We start from the raw sequence: 16591 nt of genomic DNA on the forward strand, positions 1-16591 counted from the left end.
TTTAAAAAAAAAATACAGTAAAAAATAACATTGTAATACATTACTACAATGTATATAACTTTTTGATTTATTTTCAAATGTAATTTATTCCTGTGATGCAAAGCTGAATTTTCAGCATCATTACTTTTACTTCAGTGTCACATGATCCTTCAGAAATCATTCTAATATGCTGATTTGATGCATATTTATTATTATTATCAATGTTGAAAACAGTTGTGCTACTTAATCGGAATTAAAATATTTTGTAACATTATAAATATATTTACTGTCACTTTTGATCATCCTTGAGTGCATCCTTGCTGAATAAACTTTAAAATTAGTTTCTTTAAAAAAAAAAAAGTCTTACTGACCCCAAATTTTAAATGGTTGTGTGTGTATATATTTGGTAAATAGCTGGGTAAGATAATGCAGTAGTATAATGTCAGCTAATTGTGGTACAGTAGTATGTCCTCATTTAAATAACTGAGTAAAAAATGTGTGTTATTGGATGCGTTTGTTTTCGGTTTCATGATTGTCAAAAATAAATAAATAATAAAAAAAATACACGGCTACAGTATGTGACTTCATCCTCTTTTTCCCTTTGTTTGAGGATTAAAGCTTTTTCCATTTGCTTAAGAAATTCTAGACTACGAAATTTCATGCCACATACAGTATTTTCATGTAAATTATGCCTCTAATTGTGAGATTTGTCTCTCTAGTACTTCATTAGTCATGAGGTAGTAGGTGTTTGTGCTTCAGGACACGGTTCCCAATAAAGCATGAAAATATTTTGCATAGTGAAAATGTTTAAGTTACCATTCAAATGCGTCATCAAAGATCGTTCATTCAACTGTGATAATGACTCAACATTATAAATGTTATAATAATTCTAATGAAAAACAGATGTATCAGAGCATGATGTGTCATGTGCTCATTTAAATGAACTGTAGAGGCATTACGCACGACATTTAAGCAGTAAGTAGGCCCACACAGAATCTGCACCCACTGTTCATAAAGATCTACACATTCAGAAATATTTGAATACTTTTTAGGTATCAATTACACAATATTCAACAGAATTTTACAGATTTCCCCAAGTTAAGCTCATTTGACAGCATTTGTTGTGGTATAATGATGACTTCCTCAAACTATTTTCTGCTTGTCCCTTCTTTTCTTTGAAAAAGCAAATATCCAAGTTATTCACTGGAGCGTTTACGCTGGACGTGAATGGAGAACATTTTTAAACATTAAAATACCCAGTGTTTCAACAATACTGTTGATATACTGTTGATAGCCACAAGATGTAAACAATGAGTTAACATGATTTTAATGTGAAAAAGCCCCTTTCTATTTAAATATGTATGCAGTTTTAACGCCTAAAACCATCAAGCAATCATAAAATAACGAGAATGTTACAGCTCAAATAAATGCTTTTATAATATAATAAGCTTCACGTTTCTGCTTATAAATCCTCCCAACAATGGCCCTTTTTTATTTTCATTGCAAGTGCCACAACTATGAAAATAAAGTGCAAACAACACATTTAAATTATATATTATATGTATTGTAAGATTTGGCTGTTACTGTATTCTAGCACTGCTGAAGTGCTGTATTGACCATCCAGGACTGGAATTTTCCTGTTCTAATTAACATATCATGAATTCATTCTCAGTTTCCACCACAAGGTGGCAAACAAACACCATCTATTACAGCATCAGATTTAGTCTCAAGCAAGTGCTTTTTGAAGGACTGAATCTACAAATCATCCCTTTTTAGGGAAGGTAACATCCTTATCAAAAATGTTACAAACTATGTTAAACGCATTTGATGACACATATTGCGTTTTATGGCACTCCCGCTATTTAGGGGCCGATAAGCGATTTATCGCGCATAATGCTCACGGGATGATGAATCTCTGCTTGGTCATATGTGGATAAGTACATTCATAATCAGGCGAGCATGACCATTTGATATGTTAACCTGTGAAAGTGTTTCACAGTCCCCTCTACACTTTCAATATTAACTTGATGGCTATGTCAAACATATTTAGACTGATGGAAGTTTTAATGACAGTAAAATGTTAATTGACTTTTAAATAGACAGAAATGCTGGTAGTTAAAGTAAATTATACCCAATTAGGGCCCTCTGCCATCTGTTAGAAGTCTCTTTTTTTTTTTTTTTTCTCCTCACCATGATGTGCATTTTAAACAGTTTAGCACGTCATGAATACAAAGCAGATTCAGGTGACGTTACCATGCAAAAATCCCACATTAATGTTAAGTTAACATTAGGTTTTGATGGATAATGGACTCTTTCCAACGCCTGAAGCTATTCATCAAAGTTTGATATGAAGATCTGCATTGTATCCCACATTTCTTGATATCTAGCACTGTTCTAACTCGTATTTGCTTACAATCACAGGTTGTATTTGCGCTCGAATCCTTTATGCTGTTGCAGTTTCATCCGTAATGCTGAGCAACACAAGGCCGAGCCGAATCGACGCGTGCGCTCTTAGATTTAAAAGCAGGGATGGGCAACGATTTAAATTTAATTAACAAGCTGCCAGAAGGTGTAGAAAGACAACTCCCCCTCGCTCTGTCTCCTGCTCGCTTATTCTGGGGTTTTTTTTTCAGAGCTGGAAGAGCTAATTAGAGGGTGATATGACATCGACACATTCCGATGCAAAGAGTGTCACATGTACCTGATCATTAGGAGTTTTACTCGCAGGTGTGGACAGTACTGCATACTATAGTGCGCCTTTGAGCTCCAAACAGATTGCCTACCAGTTTAAAACAGATGTTTTGCTTAAACGAAGTCATCCGTGGAAGATTGATCAGATTCCGAGTGCTACAACACCCCTGCAAATAGGCTGACGTTGTTCCTCGGAGGGTCTGTTGACTCCAACAGAGCCAATTAGAGTAGCCAGCAGTGCAGTCTAAGGGGCTTTGAAGCGCCATGAAGACTGAGGCAGCTGCATCGGCCTGACCCATTTTTCCACTCACACCCCAGGCACCTCTGAGCCCACGCCAACCCGGACCGCAGTGGCCTGGCAGTAGGCGCGGCTCAAAACCACTACTTTTGCATATTATCTGCAAACTTTCACTGCTGCCGATTGGTTTCGTGTCGGTGGTTGGACTCTTGAGGGTCTGAGATAGATTTGGTGTGTGCGTACTGTCACTTTAAACCTGTGTGCAGTTTTGTTCCTCGGCCATAAAACTCCTGAGCCTGTTAGGATTATACACATACCCAGGGCCAATTCAATTTCATTTCAATTCAGTTTAGTATAATGCGTTTGTCTCCTGTTACACACTAATGCTCAGGCATCACCAGTCACTCTGTGTTATAATGAGCAGAACTGTTTTCAATAGTTTTTTTGAAGCAATATTTAAAGACACCGAATCAATGTGGTTTGTATTTATAAGTGACAAATTTAAATGAAAAACAAAGAGCATATTTACTAAGTCAATAGCAGAGCTGAACTGGAAACTGCAGATGAAAAAATTGCTGTTAACAATCACACATAGTGTAGTTGTGAATGTTATCAGTGTTGGGTGTAACTCATTACTAAGTAATTAATTACTGTTATTTAATTACTTTTCCCTTGAAAAGTAAAGTAAGGGATTACTCTTTAATTTTTCTGTAATTTAATGAGTTACTTATTTTGTAATTGCATTAAATACTGTACAGACTATAGAACTGGGGCCGTATTCACAAAGAATTTTAAGGCTAAAAGTAGCTCCTAACTGGCGAATTTAGGAGCAACTCCTAAAAATAATGGGCGTGTCACTCGTAACTTTAAGACTCCTAATTTTTTTGACTAAGAGTAATTCACGAAGCATTTTAGCCCTAAAAGTAGCACCTAAGCCTGGGACAGCTTAAAAGAAGTCGAGAGGACTCCTAACTCACTAAGACCTATTCACAAACCGCTTTTTGTGGCATTTCACGTTGCGATGTTTTGAAATGCGTACGCGGCGGCTACAGGAGCTTCCAATCGCGAGGGAACAATTTTGCATTGTAGGCATAACTAGGGATGCAATAACGCCACCAACAACAACCAAAACTAGGCTACTCATTGCATGTAAACTAATTGTAACGTTTCATTGTGAATCAAATTAAAATGTTCTTCTCTTTGCAAACGTAGGCAGAGGCATATAGTGACAGATTAATTCAATAATGTTGCAAAGATATTGCATCAATCCATATGTTTCATTAGGCTACTAGGCTATTTGTTTTGCCTTACTCTTTATTCATTTAGGCTATTTATTCAGTTATTCATCATCTTCCGTCCTTCGCACTACTTGTGGAGCGCACGCATTCTCAGACCTGTCACCTGTCACTCATCATCGGAGGTGTTTGGAATCATTCCCGCGTTACAATCATCAGCCAATCAAGGTGGTCACTTCAGTCAAGCTCGTGCATGAGTAATGACGTCATCCATAGCAACGAAGACTCACTCTTAGTTTAGGAGTTGTCATTTTTCTTTACTAAGAGTAGGTCTGAAAGGCGTTGTGAATAACTTTTAAGAGAAAACTCCTAGCTAAAATCTTTTTGTGTGATTTAGGAGTACTCCTAGTGGTAAGATAAAATGCTTTGTGAATACGGCCCCAGTTCTATATAAATCAATAGTGGATTTAATCTCTAAATTTAACATTGATGTTCAAATGTTTTTTTCCATTTAAATACTTAGCTCATTTTAAATTACACTGGTAAAGATGTAATTAGTAGCTAGTAGTTAATTACTTTTTTAGAGTAACTTACCCAACACTGGATGTAATGTAAATGGATTATGAAATGTTTTCTCCAAAACTTGTTGGCCACAATTATTGGCATCCCTAGAAATTCTAATGAGTAAAATATCTCTGAAGTATTTCCCTATTCATATTTACAATTTTTAGCACAACAGGGTGACTAAGAAAATAAAATTGTCCAGCCATGACTTCCTGTTAAATAAAATATGAGGTAACACAAAACCAAATTCCCTTAATTATCCATCATAATGAGTAAAATATAGTAATATAGAATATATAAAGAATATAGTTCTGATGTGCAGAAAAAGCTTCACAAAATAGAAAGTGACTGTAAGAAAATAGCTAAAGCATTGAAAATTCTCATTTCCACCATCAGGGCAATAATTAAGTTAAATCAACTAAAGCTCTGCCTGGAAGAGGACGTGTGTCTATATTGTCTTAATGCATGGTGAGGAGGAGAGTTTGAGTGGCCAAAGACCCTCCAAGGATCACAGCTGGAGAATTGCAGAAAATAGTTGAGTCTTGGGGTCAAAAAGGCAAAAAAAATAAATCAATAAATCAAACGGCACCTACACCACCACAATTTATATGAGAGTTTCAAGAAAAAATCCTCTGCTCTCATCTAAAAACAATCTCCAGCATATTCAGTTGTCAGACACGACTGGAACTTTAAACAGGACAGATGAAACACACACAAAAAAATAGCTTTTTGGCAGCAAAACCACCATATGGATTTGGTGCAAACAGTACCCTATGTGTACGATTTAAATATACTACTGGAACTTTAATGTTGTGGGCCTGTTTTTTTTTTTCTGCTGGAGGTCCTGAACATTGTGTTCTCATACGTAGCATAGCATCATGGATTCTGTCAAATACCAAAAAACCTGACAGCCTCTGCTAGAAATCTTATAATGGGTTGGATCTTCTATCAGGACAACAATCCAAAACAAAAATCAAAATCAACACAGAAATGTGTCACTGAGCACAAAATGAAGCTTCTGCCATGACCGTCCCAGTCCTCTGACCTGAACCCTATAGAAAATGAGTGGGCTGAACTGAGGAGAAGCGCCAACATGGATCTGGGAATCTGAAGGATCTGGAGAGATTCTGTATGGAGGAATGCTCTCTGATCTCTTGTCAGGTGTTCTCCAAACTCATCAGGCATTATAGGAGAAGACCCAGAGCTGTTATCTTGGAAAAAGCATTTAATAAAAGGGTGTCACTGTCAATAATTATGGTCAATGTGTATTAGAGGAAAACATTATTACATGAAGAGCTTTTCTCCCTATTTTCAATTGTTTACTTCAATGAAAGGTTAGATTTTTGTGAATATATCAAAAGGATAAACAATGCAGATTTATTTTCACAGCCGCCTTTGATCATATTTACCAAGGATGCCAATAATTCTGACATTGGGTCTCATTCACTAATAATTGGGTGGATTATTTCGTATTTGTACGCACAGGTGAACTCAGGAGAAGAAAAATCTCCGCCAAATTCACAACACATTGTACACACATGAATTTATTTATTTTTGTTCTTAAAATCGTTTGTACGCACATTTCGCACACAACTTTATGCGTACGCATGCTTAGTGAATGAGACCCATTGACTGTATAACAAGTTTAAATGAAAACAATCTTAAGCTGACTTGCTGAAGACGTTACTGTAGCTTTACCCATTAATAGACACAAACTTTTATGAAAATAAATTCCAGCACAGCTTTACAACAACCCATAATGAAATGACCCTTCACAGTAGATAATGCTTTATAATGAACTCTATTTGCGAGCTACAAATGGCAATTTATCTGTTCAATAAAATACCTTACTCGCCTGTTGAGACATAAAAACACCATTTCTGCAAGCCAAGCCAATTCTGATTCTCTTTTTGCCAGAAGACTCTTCTCTGATCGGCTTTATTTTTTAAAACGGGTGATTATCTAGAGGTTCGAGATATGAACCTTTCTCACTTGTTGTGACAACTAACCTATGAAGTTAGTTACATAGTTTACCTTTAAACAGCTGAATATTAGCATAATATATTTTTTTATCTTATTATAAAGGCGGTGATATATACTTACATCTATCTCATATTAAATATTTGAAATACTCCTACCCTTATCCTAAACAAGTGCATCAATTGCCATCTCAGCTGTAGTCTATCATTTAAATTGAATTTAACTCTAAACAAGTTTAAAACATACTGGGAATGTCATTAAAGCCTTTTCCCCCACAAAATTATAGGACATTAAATTCATATTTGTATAAGGAAAAGCAAGGTTGTTTTCTCTGAGGAGGCAAAGGAGGCAATAGTGCTTTTTCACAAGAATCAGATTTTACGTCAGCGCAGTGAAACGTTTTCACGTGGTGTGCGATCATGCACAAACATCACCAAACAGACACGTAGAATGGCAAAACTAACTGAATTATAAGCGCTATCATTTAGAATTAAACAAACTAGCATTTGTGATGACCTGAAGCTAATTTAAAAGATTAATACATTGCTGGGTCTTCATTGTGAAATGTTTGCACTTTGCGCTTTGCAGAGTAAAGCACAATATTGTGAATATTTCACAATGTTGTCTTAATCTATTTTTGATTAAATGCAGCCCTGGTTAGTATAAGAAACTTCTTACATAAATATTACAAAATCTCACAGAGTATTTGCAGCATATGTGTTGTCAATCTGAAGAAGACGTTTTCTTCATTTTTGCTATTTGCATGTGTTTTCTTTAGTCGCAGTGCATTGAGCTCGCTTGGTCACCTTACTTATCTGTATTGACCTGCATTTCAATACTGGTACTGTAAAGAATACATTATAAATACCCTACATAGGCTCACAGAAAGTATTAGTAGAACAGCATATGTACGCGTCACGGTTCTCCTTAAGGAGCATCTCGGTGCGTATGTTTTGTGTGGGCGCGTGGTTGTGTGAAATGTAAATCAGTGTGTTTGCTTGTATGCTCGTGAGTGTCAGTATGCTTGTCTGCACTCTATAGAAACGTTTGAGTTAGGAGATATGTCCTGTCAGTTCACTCTGAGTACGTGTTTGTATTTGTGTGTGTGTGTGTGTGTGTGTGTGTGGAGTGAGAGCACCAGGCCTGTGAGGTAGACTGTGCTGTATTGATAAGACGGGAGGCTTGCAGCGGTGTGTGACTTTGGCCCTGTCTCTTTGCAGGTAAAGGACCGGAGACTCTGTTCGCAGGGCATAAGCTGAATGACAATGAGTGGCACTCTGTGAAGGTGGTGCGCCGTGGGAAGAGCCTGCAGCTTTCTGTTGACAATGTGACCGTGGAGGGTGAGCGGAAGACCTCACACACACTGTATATGGACACATGGACAATTATTACAGTTATAATAGAGTCGAGATTCAAACTTAATATGCCTTTGTACACTACATTCAAAAGTTTGGGGTCAGTAAGACCTTTTTAAAATTTTAAGGAATTTAATACTTTTATTCATGCATTAAATTGATAAAAAATTTACATTTAAAGACATTTGTAATATTAAAAATGATTTAAATTAAAAATAAATGGTGTTCTTTTGAAATTTGTATTTAAAGAATCCTGAAAGTTATTATTTACAGTACTTTTTTTTTTCATCAATGCTACATTAAATTGTTCTTTTGAATTTTTTATTTTGTCAAAGAATCCTTGTAGATTCATTTCAAAGTTTCCACAATATTACTAAGCAGCACAATAGTTTTCAACATTGATGGTAATAATAAGAAATGTTTCTTGGACACCAAATCAGCATATTAGAATGATTTCTGAAGGATCGTTTGATACTGAAGACGGCAGCAATGGCTGATGGAAATTCAACGTTGCCATCAGAGGAATAAATTACATTTAAACTATATTATAATAGGTTTTTTTTGTTGATTTATTCTATTTTTGATTAAACGCAGCCCTGGTGAGCATAAGAAACTTCTTTCATAAACATTAAAAAATCTCACTGACCCCAAACTTTTGAATGGTGTATAAACAAGAAAACATTTCGGACTGAAATTAAACTTTAAAGTGAACGTAAACATGCTTACTGTATCCTAACCAGGTGTGATCCATTAAAGTAACAATCGCTTTTTTTCTCCAGCTTAGGGCTGGGTGGCCCCGCCTACTGTGAAACTATGAAATCTAATTGGTCTAAATTCTTGCACCTCATTGTGAATTCTAATGTTTCCAGTTTGTGTATGAATCTGGTTGCTTTTGTGAACCAAATTATCCAATCCACTGCCAAAGTGTGACTATACGAAATAATAGTTTGTTCGCAAATTGCTACTCATTTCATGAACAATTTTCAGTGAATGATGACTTCAATTTCAGTATGTTTCTTATAGGAAGTTATCTTCATGGATTTTCACGTTCAGTAAACATAGACTTGCTGCATCATACCTAGTTAGGACAGCATGTTATTCATTCTTCGTTGTGGTGAAAACTGAAAGATTATATATAGAACAGTTTTTCAGGTTAAAATTCATCTTGCACATTGCAAGTTCAGCGTTATAGCACATCCAACTCTGAATTGAACATCAAAAGCTGTACTTGCCTTGGGATGGGCTCAGGCAGCACGCCATTCCCTAATATCTTCAGTTCCCAGACCTGACTAATCGAGCGTGTTTGGTTCTGCCACAGGCCAGATGAGCGGAGCACACACGCAGCTGGAGTTCCACCACATAGAGACGGGCATCATGACCGAGCGGCGATTTATCTCAGTCATGCCTTCCAACTTCATCGGCCACCTGCAGGGCCTCACTTTCAATGGCATGCCGTACCTAGACCAGTGCAAGAATGGTGATATCTCCTACTGCGAGCTCAATGCCCGCTTCGGCATGCGCCGCATCGTGGCCGATCCGGTCAGCTTTCGGAATCGAGGCAGCTATGTGGGGCTGTCCACCCTGCAGGCTTACGCCTCCATGCACCTCTTCTTCCAGTTCAAGACCACCAGCCCCGATGGTCTGATGCTGTTTAACTCTGGAGACGGCAGTGACTTTATCGTGATTGAGCTTGTGAAGGGGTGAGTGGGTGAAGAAAAAGAAGTTTATCTTATTCCTGTGATTATACTCCTGCATCATGTTTTTAAAGACACTATTAAAATAAAATTATAATTGTGTAGCTTTTAGTTAATTGTCAAAACTCGCTTTTAGCAGATATACACATTTAGAATTTGCAACAGTGTTATTTTAGTAATAGTTATATACTATATATTTATATTTTGAAATAGCTTTTGTGTTATTTTAGTAATAATTATATACTATATATTTAGTTATTTTGAAATAGCTTTTGTTTTTATATTTTCAGATTTAATTTAAATTGTATTTATTTTAATTTTTAATTGTATCTATTTATATTCATTTTTATTTTAGATTCATTTAATTTAATGAAAATGTTTTTTAATTTTTAGTTAATTAATAACAACACTGATGTACAGTCTTTTTGGTACTGTGTAAATGTGCCAAAAATATTGATGACTCATCTTGCACTACACAGAATTTTGCCCAATCAAATGCGCTCTAGAGTGAAAAAGCCCCTCGTCCTCATCAAAAAAAGAGAAGTATTCTGCTGAACGGTCCAGTTCCAATAAGAATTGTGGTTAGGAAAGAAAACTATTATCATCAATTGATTTCGTGTTGACTTTAAATGGCAAAAATATAGGATACTGCATTTGACTCCGCCCTCTGCTGCATCAAACCAATCAGAGGAGAAGCTCATTGAAATACAATCGGTTCATTATTAAAGGACTTTATGGCTTAGTCCCGAGGAGCGCATCACTATTGTCCACACTAGTATTGCTGAAAACAGCATTAATCATTAAAGCAATTTGATTAAACTATGAAGTTAAGACAGGAACTATAAAGAAGAGATTAGAATAGAAGATTTCAGAACATCACTGCACAAATAAGGAACTAGAAATTTCTAGAAAACTAGAAATAGGCAGGGGTATTATGAAATAATAACGCTGAGAACTACCTGATTAGAGAGAGAGAGAGAGAGAGAGAGAGAGAGAGAGATGAAATTAGAATGCAATAAAAAGTTAAGCCTTATAAGAGCTATATGTGATGGAAAGCCTGATTCCTGAGAGACAACGAGAAAGAGACCTTAGCTAAAAGCAAAGTTTCCTGAACCATTCTACAGCACTACAGCAAATGAAATTATATTATACTCTGAATTGTGAGCTTGCAGTCTCATTTGAATGTGATGAAAAAGACGGTGTATTGTGAAACAATGCTAAGACAACACTTCTTTGTTGGCTGCACTCAAAAAACATACAGCATGAGTAGTCCGAATCAGGAACAAATGACTCTTAGAAGTCGCTTGTTTAAGGATTTTCCCCCCAAAAAATCTCAGGCTCTGTTCCAAAACCTAGTGAGCTGCTTTTGAAGGTGTCATGGGGCTCAGAAAGCAAAGCCTTTTCCAAAAGGTGGGCATCTTAATTATGCTGCCTACTAAGAATTCATGTTTTGGCCAAATGCAAACGAAAAGCCTTTAACCCAATATTTGCATGTGCTATGAATTTTTTATGTTTATTAGTGAGTGCTGTTAGTCAAACTCTGTTGAAAATGAGTTGAGGTTGAGTTTGTTTCAGTAAACATGCTCCCTTATAAGGCAGCTGTCTATGTAGGCAGTCTGCAGCAAGATGTTTCAAAAGGTTTTGGTGAAGGTCTGATGAATCCTTCACTAAATCTGACTCAAAAAGTCTTGAACTCACACAGTACTGAAACGGGCAGTTATAGTCGTTTGCATATATGCACAGTTATAAACATTTATTAGTTATTAGTACATATAAGGCACATATTAATGCCTTATTCTTCATGATCATATTCTACATCCCTTAATCCTACCCAATACCTAAACTTAACAACTACCTTACCAACTATTAATAAGCAGTAATTAGGAGTTTAGTGAGGCAAAAGTCGTAGTTAATAGCTAGTTAATAGTGAGAATTGGACCCTAATCTAAAGTGTGTCCTAATATTTTAATATTATTTGGAATAATTAACGTATTAATTCAGTCTTTAAAACACTGCAGTATGTTACCAAATTAGCATTGTAAGTTTTAGTTCAATTATGGGTTTGAACCGTTTGGGGAGTGGGTGCGATTCTATAGGAACCACTGACAGGAAGAAAAAGCCCTTGAGATGGTAAGCAAGTATTTTCTTCTACTCTACCACCTATATGATCATATAAATAAGGATACTGAGACATTCCCACTGACAGCTCAAAGTTCAGATTCAGTACATTACACAGATTGTTGGCAATATAATCCTTTAGCATACAAACATCAGTCCCGAGAGAGTCGAAGCTCAAAGGCCTTTTCCGACAGAACTAACGCACACTTGTTTTTGCAGAAGAGTGAGTTGCAGATATTATTGCAAAAACTCCCAGAAGACACAGCAGATGCAGATATTCGAGGGAGAACATGTAAGCAGCTAGTTTAACACAATAAAATATGAGAGACATCCAGATGAAGTTAAGCCGCCACGCTAAACAGTGCGTTTAAGTTTGCGATTAGTTAAGAGGCATTACTTGGATGTGAATCATAGCCGTGGGAGGGTGAGTCAAGTAGCATTATAAGATTCGCACATTCGTCTCCTTGGCATTTAGTTAAAGGTACGAGGAGGAGAATCGCTTGATGAATCATCTCAGGATAGAGGCCATATTTAAATTTAAACAAATTCTGCATGAGTTGCTTTTGGTTATGCGTAAATGCTGATCAGTATCTGCTAGGAAGCAGCTCGAGTTATTTTTTGACGTTTAAGCATACGCCCGATGACTGTGAGACAACTGTTTCTGCTTGTCAATCAAGAGCGATTTTAGGGGAATGATTGCGTGGATTGATATTCTTAGCCTCGGATACTGTAATCGGCTCACATGAAAAGTGCAAATCCATTTCAAAAATATAAAGTAAGCACTGGTGATCTTGATGGGAAAAAAGAGCAACTTTTAATCACATGTAATGTAAGTGTTATTTGATTAACGGTATTCTATTAATTGGCAGCTCACTCTGTTCCCAGCCCACATGCCAAAGCCGCCACGTGGGAGATCCGCAGTCTCGGATCAGTTATTTTTCCTACCAGCCTAGTAAAAGGATTTCTCAGTTCAATCATACTGCCTATGCCAAACATAGCAGGTACAGCAACCTGATTTTCTCTATACATTTTATTCCATTGGGCAAAAATGAATAGTGACAAAGGGGAAGGTGCCTCAGATGTTTAACTTCCTCAGCCGCAGTGGTCCAGAAAGCCAGTTATTCAGTAAGCAATTAGACAGCAGGTGGCCTTGCCTCTCACCGGAGTCTGCACAAGCATGTAAAATGAGAGAGCGCTAATGAGAGCGCTCTCTCTCTCTCTCTCTCTCTCTCTCTCTCTCTGCAGTATCCTGATGCTTGAACTGAGGGCAATTACTAGCATTTGCAAAATCAAATGGTTATAGTTTGAATAAATATTAGGAATGCACTGTTTATTTCCATGACCTTGTCAGTATTGACCACTCTTTTTATTTTACAACTTTTTTTGCCATTGGTTTGAATAGAGTGTGAAAATGTCTTAGTTCTGCAAGTATTTTTCACATTTAGGCATTTCAGACAATTCTTCAGTAAAGAGCTCGAAGCCACACAAACAGTTCAGAGATGAATAACAATATTAAAGTATTCATCTGGAAGCAAAAAAGTATTTGAAAAGTGGAAAAAGGTGCGAGATAGTATAGTCTTATGAGGGATTGAACTACTGCTGCAGTCACACTTGAGCTTTGTTGCTGAAAGTCTCAATTCTATGATAAAAGATGATTTCTCTTAAGGCATATTTCAATACTCAACAACCTCAAAAGCTTATGTTAGGTCTTTCTTGAAAGATTTGTGGATTATCCAACCCAGGCTTGATGATAAAAGGTGCCTGTGATGACATTTCTGTCAAATTATATTGAAATTGAACACTTTGAAATTGAAATGTCTAGTGAGTGGCGTCTGTTGAAAGTTGAATCTGGCAAAGTTTTATTACATTGGTGTTTGTACATATCGTTGCAGTTTGGACATTTCTGTTAGTGGCACTAAAAATGTAATACTCTATTGTATTTGAAAATAAACCTAACAGCTACATGTATACTAGCTTGAAAAAAGCAAACATGAGACACATTTGCTGAAGCAACCATGCCATTGTAACTTGTTTCTACAAGTATTTGAGCTCTTTTATTGTGACTCATGTTTCACGAGACTCGTACCCGAGCGCTCCACATTGCAACTTCAACAATGTACTAGGTGGTTGGCGCCAATAGCCTCGGGTGCAAGGGCGCCGACATGTACCGCCATTGGGCTTCGCGATCCGAGTTCGACTCCGGCTCGTGGACCCCCCCCCCCCCTCTCTCTTCCTGTCTAGCTACTGTCCTATCCAATAAAAGGCAAAATAAACACCAAAAATAAATCTTAAAAAAACAAACAAACAATGTACTTGGTGAACTCCCAAGCAAGTTTACTATGTTGGGAAAAGCCATACATATGGAGCTGGTTATGTGATCAGACATAAATAATAATAATTGTTTATAAATCCTGCACTATGGTAAGTGTTTTGAGGTCATAATATAGTACTGTGCAAGGAAATGTATAAAAATAAATATTCATTAATCAATAATCTGCCCCTGTAATTATAATTTGTGTGTAAAGAAATACAATTTGTTGCTGTTTTGCTGCCACTAGTGTTCATTTAAGCCACAAAAATGGTAAAGACACGTTTTTCCAATGACCCTATGCTGCGATTATTGCGAAAGATCAGAATTATCAAAAGATCAAAATTAAAATGCCTTTTTTACTTCCAGAACACTTTTCACTCTATTGGCTGATCAACTGATATGGTAGCTACGTATATATTGTCCACGACTAATTTTGCCATATTAGTTACCAGCCAAAGTGCATTTATCACTGACAAATGTGAGTATAAAATCTTTAAATTGAAATCAATATGTGAAATGAAATCTTCTCACAAACAATTTCAAAGCATCAAATAATGTCTACATATGATATATGGAGCAACAGTCTGTTGCATTTTAAGGGACACTTTGCTGAAAACTGTAACTGGGGCTGCACACCGAGCTTCTGACAGGTTAGAAGTCTGTCTGTGCCAGTATTTCAAGCCTTATTACAGATATTGATTTGGAAGCAGAAAGGCAGTATTGTCATCCTAAAGAGGGTTGCCTGACTCCACTGGGCTGTGTGATTGACAGGGGAACTGATGTATTGCAGGTACATCCATTATGTTTTTGACTTGGGCAATGGGCCGTCGCTCATGAAGGGCAACTCCGACAAGCCGCTCAATGACAACCAGTGGCACAATGTGATGGTGTCCCGCGATGACAGCAACGTGCACACGCTCAAGATCGACTCCCGCACGGTCACGCAGCACTCCAATGGAGCCCGCAACCTGGACCTGAAAGGTATTTATTTCCTCTCGATATTCACAAATTTCAGAATCATTTCAGAAAATTTGACATACTGTAATTTGCCGTTTCATTGGCTGAGTGATATGCACCTGTATGCAATAGTATGACTTGAATGGGTAGCTCATCCTAATGTCACTACAAACCTGTATGACTTCCTTTCAGTGTTTTTTTTGTCCATACAATGAAAGTCAATGGAAACCAACTGTAACAATTTGGGAACCAACATTCTTCAAAATATCTTCTTTTCATTTGGAATGACATGAGGGTGGGAATAAGATAACATATCTTTCTTCCACTTTCATTACACTCACTTTGATTGTTTAGGCTCAAGTCTTATGACTGTTGTCTCATTCGTAGGTACGCTTAGATACATATTTGCAGTTATGCTCATCTTGGGTTTGATTTTAAACTCTTGCATTCAACTTTAATGAGTATATTTCCTAATGGGTATTTACACTGCTCCCAGCTCCTTGTTTAAATCATGTTGCTTCTGAAATCTACCTTCCAGTACTTCTCACTTTTGCTATCGTTTTTCACTGTTTCTGCTGTAATTAGAAGAACAAAGAGGAGCGCCTACAGGGGAAAGAGAAAAAGCAACAACAACGCGCCAATGACTTTGCATAATTCTTAGTGCTTCCAAACCTGCTTTTGCTATCTTAAGCAGGTGTTGCTTGACTGTGGGCACAAAAACAAACTTTTATTTCACATAAAATGTACGAATATGAATCTCATGTATATTTAGTTCTTTTCTTGTGTGTTAAAATGAAATATTTTGATTGAAAAGACATTAGCAGCTGCTGGCATAGCAATATCCTAGGCTTTTCACTATTCTGAGTTTTCACTGGCATCTTATTAGAAATCTTGGAAGGCAATCGGTAGTTTTGTGTCTTAGTCGACATTTGTAGAAAGCTGAGACAAGTTCACAAAGAAAACAGAACCCACTTTGTTTGTCAAGACCATATAATCTAACCATGGAACAAGTAGATGTAATGAGAATTTGTCAAGTTTTTTTTTTTTTTTCTCAGTGTCTGCTGATTTGACTAGTAATGCGGTAGATTGGAACCATTTCTTTTGTAAATGAAATGAGATGTTTTATAGTTCAAAACTTTGGAAACATTAACATTTTTCAATATGTTTGAAATAAGTTTCTTATGCTCACCAAGGCTGGATTTATTTATTAAAAAAATACAGTAAAATCAGTCATATTGTGAAATAGTATTACAATTTAAAATAACTCTTTTCTATTTTAACATACATCATTACTCCAGTCTTCAGATCCTTCAGAAATCATTCTAATATGCTGATTTGCTGCATTATCAATGTTGAAAATAGTTTGTTGCTGCTTAACATTTTTGTGGAAACAATGATACCATTCAAACATTTGTTGCAAGATTAAAAAAATATAAATTAATTTTTTTATTCATCAAGGCTGCATTAAA

The 16591-nt window shown here is 36.6% G+C and overlaps 1 protein-coding gene across 1 annotated transcript in view; it reads left to right on the top strand.

Moving 5' to 3' along the window:
- The window catches only part of nrxn2a (neurexin 2a), a 432089-nt gene that overhangs the window by 194817 nt on the left and 220681 nt on the right, over nucleotides 1–16591 (top strand). The window contains exons 14-16 of the mRNA XM_084387273.1: nucleotides 7908–8027; nucleotides 9361–9742; nucleotides 14956–15146. Of these exons, the coding sequence (XP_084243399.1) occupies nucleotides 7908–8027; nucleotides 9361–9742; nucleotides 14956–15146 (693 nt within the window). The remainder of the gene's footprint in view (nucleotides 1–7907; nucleotides 8028–9360; nucleotides 9743–14955; nucleotides 15147–16591) is intronic.

The sequence above is a fragment of the Rutilus rutilus genome (assembly GCF_951802725.1).
Source record: "Rutilus rutilus genome assembly, chromosome: 18".
Classification (NCBI taxonomy): domain Eukaryota; kingdom Metazoa; phylum Chordata; class Actinopteri; order Cypriniformes; family Leuciscidae; genus Rutilus; species Rutilus rutilus.